General features: G+C 41.5%; 1 protein-coding gene across 1 annotated transcript; it reads left to right on the top strand.

Moving 5' to 3' along the window:
• Positions 1-379: 379 nt before the first annotated feature.
• Positions 380-3,299, top strand: LOC136863648 (cuticle protein 38-like). Its single transcript, XM_067140012.2, has 2 exons — positions 380-391; positions 3,006-3,299. Exons 1-2 carry the CDS (start codon positions 380-382, stop codon positions 3,297-3,299), a joined length of 306 nt encoding a protein of 101 aa, XP_066996113.2.
• The last annotated feature ends 1,332 nt before the right edge of the window (positions 3,300-4,631 follow it).

The raw sequence follows: 4,631 nt of genomic DNA, 5'->3' as shown, positions 1-4,631 counted from the left end.
CGGACTACGAAACTACAATGAAGCACGCAATAGTGATGACATCCCTCCAAATAGGGTTGGCGCCAGGAAGGGCATCTGGCCATAAAACAGGGCCAATTCCACATTCGTGACACAGATCGCACCCGCGACCCCACAAGATGCGGGAAATGTGGTAGAAAGAAAGGACGAAGAAGATATTGAGCTACAGTGTCCAAAGTGAAGGACGCGTACTGAAGATAAGGACAAGCGCTGCCGCTGTCAGAGTTGCTCTCCAATATCGGGGTCTGTTCCCGTCACTCCCTCAATACACCTTGACCTACAGCTGGACGATATATAAGTTCGCTTGTTGGCGGTATGAAGCATACTCGATCTACGACAGACCGATCAACAACAACTCAACATGTACAAGCTGGTAAGTGTTCTAATGCTCAGTGAGTATAACATTCATGTCGGCAAACTCCACTATCGAACGGAACACAACATCCCCACAGGAAACAGCGCGCAAATCCGTCACTCGCTATCATAATCTCCAGTATAAGTTCCTACAAATGATTATTGCCCTAAATAATAATTTCCTTCGCCTAAACAAAAAATACATGTTGTCACAATGCGTAATATCTGATGTTACAGAAAAGTTTGGTGTTCCGAAAATATGTGTGTTGATGGTGCGGGAAGTTTATCATAAACCTGTGTTATTGTGCTTTCTATGGAGTACATGTAGCTGTCATTAACTGGCACCAGTACTAGAAATAGGGGATTATCTTTGGAAATTATAGTTAAATTGCCTGATGTGAGTTCGGAAATTTTTTTTGGCGCTAATATATTTCCCTAATCTTCCCTAATTCCCACTCACACCCTGATTGCCTGCACCTACCTCCCTCAGCCATGCTTTAATTTCTTCAAAGAAACGTGAAGTTATATGAAAATATCAACAGAAATAACATAGCGTATTCTTTGAATAGAAGTATATATGCGACAGAGGATAGAAATATTGTATATTACAAAATGATTTCCTGACAGAAGTGTAAGCAAGGTACTAAGTTGTAAAATAACTACATTGCAATTATTCTAGGCTACTTAGATGTATCCTAATTATAAAATAAGGCAAAAATGTTCTAGCTATGGAAAAGTGTAGTTACACTAAATACGTACATATATACAATATATAGACATATTATTATTATTATTATTATTATTATTATTATTATTATTATTATTATTATTATTATCATTATGTACATACTGGGCGATTTGGCCGTCCGCGTAGAGGCGCGCGGCTGTGAGCTCGCATCCGGGAGATGGTGGGTTCGAATCCCACTGTCGGCGGCCCTGAAGATGGTTTTCCGTGTTTTCCCATTTTCACACCAGTCAAATGCTGGGGCTGCACCATAATTAAGGCCACGACCGCTTCCTTCCCACTCCTAGGCCTTTCCTATCCTATCGTCGCCATAAGACCTATATGTGTCGGTGCGACGTAAAGCCCCTAGCAAAAAAAAATATTATTTACATTCCTTTTTCTACCATTACGAACAAGTAGATAAAGCAAGCAAGATGGTATCTAATGAAATAGCTACACAACAGTACTAAACTGTTTTTAAGCATACCAAAATTAGAAGATATTAACTGAAATGATGCAAATCTAGGAAGCACTAAATTTCTAGAAATATTTCCCCCTGCTACATAAGATTATCCAATAATAAAACGAGGGCGATAATTTCTAATAAGATAACTATATTACTATAGCTCCACGCTGCGTTTAGACATATCGTAATTACAATAGGTTAACTGAAGAAACAGACATATAGTTAAAACTAAATAATCATTAAAACGTTTTTTTATTTTATTCCTACAGGCTAACAGATATTACAGAGGAGGGGCGGGTCGAGAGGACCGGGCGAATTGGCCGTGCGGTTAGGGGAGCGGCTGTGAGCTTGCATCCGGGAGATAGTGGGTTCGAATCCTACTGTCAGCAGCCCTGAAGATGGTTTCCAGTGGTTTCCCATTTTCACATTCAGGCAAATGCTGGGGCTGTACCTCAATTAAGGCAACGGCCACTTCCTTCCCACTCCCTGGCCTTTGCTATCCCATCATCGCCATAAGACCTATCCGTGTCGGTGCGACGTAAAGCAACTAGCAAAAAAAGGTCAAAAGGAAGGGGAACGGTAGGAAAGGGAAACATAGAGTAGAAGATAGGAAGAGGGAGATGGAGCAGGTTATGGATGGGAGAGAAGGGAGTAGGAAGTAAGTTCAGCAGACGTCAGAGTATTTAAGGGATACCAGGAGAAGAGGGGATCGAGTGAGATGTGTGCGGTTAAGGCTCAGGTCATGGGTACCTGAATTCTTAGACATGTGTTAAAAGTAAGTGGAAGAAAGGGAACCAGGATACAGTGTTATCCAGGAGTTAGGTTAAGGCAGGCGTTGAGGACATTAGAAAGGAAGAAGGAGGGCAAGGATAAGGTGGTAATACTTCCACGTTGATGCCAACAACGTAAGGCAGTCACGAATAGGTACTAACAAAACTGGGGATGATTTTCATTGGGGTAATCACATTAACGAGCTTAATTGTAGACCCGATATTCTAAAGTGCATTTCCTAACATGTATCTCACTAGAATATGCTGCACACTTGGACTGGGAAAGCGAAATTATGTGGTCAGGTCGTGGACCGCAGTGACGTAGGGTTATCTGTATTTATCCTTTCTCGGTGTGTTATTAGAAGTAGCAAGTACCTCGCTGATCCCTAGTTTCACTTTGCTTGTAAAGACACGCAAGTTATACAGGCACCACTGTATGTTAGGTGATCAAGCAGGTTTAGTACACATGGTAAGTACACTGGGCTGACAACCATATTGTCCCTGGTTCCCAAACGAAGCAGCAGTGACGACTACATACAGTCCAATATTTAATCACGGGTGTACAAAAAACTCGGATGATGATATTTGACCCCAGTTAAATTCTTCTTCCATTTGACAACAACCACTGATAGCACGAACGAGTAAAACACGATAAACACATTTATTTTTCCAGGTCCTCCTGCCTCTGCTCTTCGCCGCCGTCTCGGCCGGCTACCTGGGCGCCGCTCCTGCCGTGGCTACTTACGCCGCCGCTCCCGCTGTGGCTACTTACGCCGCCGCTCCTGCTGTGGTTGCCGCTCCCGCTGTAGCTCACGCCGCCGTCCCCGTCGCCACCTCCTACGCTAACACTTACAGAGCTCCCGTCGTCAAGGCCGCTCCTGCTCTGGCCGTGGCTCATGCCGCCCCCGTGCTAGCTGCTGCCCCCGCTTACGCTGCCTACTCTGCTGGCCACGCTTACATCCATTAAATATTATAGAATGTAAGAATCTAAATTATTAATAAAAACTCTGTGTTGATGGAGTATATCAGAATTTAATTCATTCTCATTCCCTGTATTCCCTGTACTCCGTGTGTTCACTGTATTCCCTGTATTCTGCTAAGCCAAGCTGCTAGTTTGTGGTAAATAAAATGAAAAGTATTAATGTTGCGGAAGCTGTTTTAAGAAATAAATCAGATTCCGTTATTGAACAGTTCCATACATTCCTCAATAATATTACAATTAATACTCCGTCGATTTTCTTGGCTTAATCGTCATTTTATAATAAGAAAAACACATCATTTTAATAACTATACAACTATTGTTGTTAAAGACTGATTCTGTAACACAGAGGATAACCGATTTTTATTTACTTATTGCGTGGGGAAATAAGTTCTTTGCACGAAACGACGAATATTCGACTGATGATGCAGCACAGCCCTTGTTGATATATATATAGATAGATAGATAGATAGGTAGGTAGATAGACAGATAGAGAGAGAGATTATTTACTTTACCGATGGAAGTATGGGACACTTGTTCCCGTCTTAAACTTACCAAGTAAGTATAAGGCATAACACGAAATCTGAATACAATTTCTACCTTACTATATTAACTAATAATAATAGGCCTGTTGTTAAAGTAAATTGCATAGTATACGACATAAAATGTCGTATGTCTTCCTAAATACAATAATGAATGTACTAATATGGAGGAATGTCATTATTATTATTATTATTATCATTATTATTATGAAATGAATAAGAATAAGAAGAAATGCTGTCTTTCTAAAAGTTCATGTCTTGAAGATATTTTAAATACGCTAGCTTGAAGTTTCCTTGTTTTAGCATCCGCCCGATCTCTTGCAGAAGGAAGTTCCATTCACAGCTAGCCTCAACAGTGAAGGAAGTTTTGTATGTTGAGGATTTAGGTTTAGGAATAGCGAACAGAGCAGTGTTCAGAGCATTTTTTCTTTAAATTTTGCTATTTGCTTAACGTCTCGTCGACGCAAGTAGATTTTACGGTGACGAAGATTTGGGAAAATGCTAGGAGAGGGAAGGAAGCGGCCGTGGCCTGAAATAAGGTAGGGCGCCAGCATTCGCCTGGTGGGAAATGGGAAACCACGGAAAACCATCTTCAGGGCTGTCGAGAGTTTGGTTCAAACCCACTATCTCCCAAATGAATGCTCACAGCTGCCCGATTCTAATCGCACGGCCAACTAGCTGGGTACTTTGGTATTTTTTTCATGGTGTTCAGAAAGGCTGTGAAATCTTTCATTTACGTAGTTTGGAGAATGAGGTTAAGTTTCCGGTGCAATGTTGT

This window comes from Anabrus simplex, chromosome 2, assembly GCF_040414725.1.
Source record: "Anabrus simplex isolate iqAnaSimp1 chromosome 2, ASM4041472v1, whole genome shotgun sequence".
Taxonomy (NCBI): Eukaryota; Metazoa; Arthropoda; class Insecta; order Orthoptera; family Tettigoniidae; genus Anabrus; species Anabrus simplex.
The sequence above is the reverse complement of the archived record's forward strand: the minus strand, read 5'-3'. Positions and strand labels throughout refer to the sequence as shown.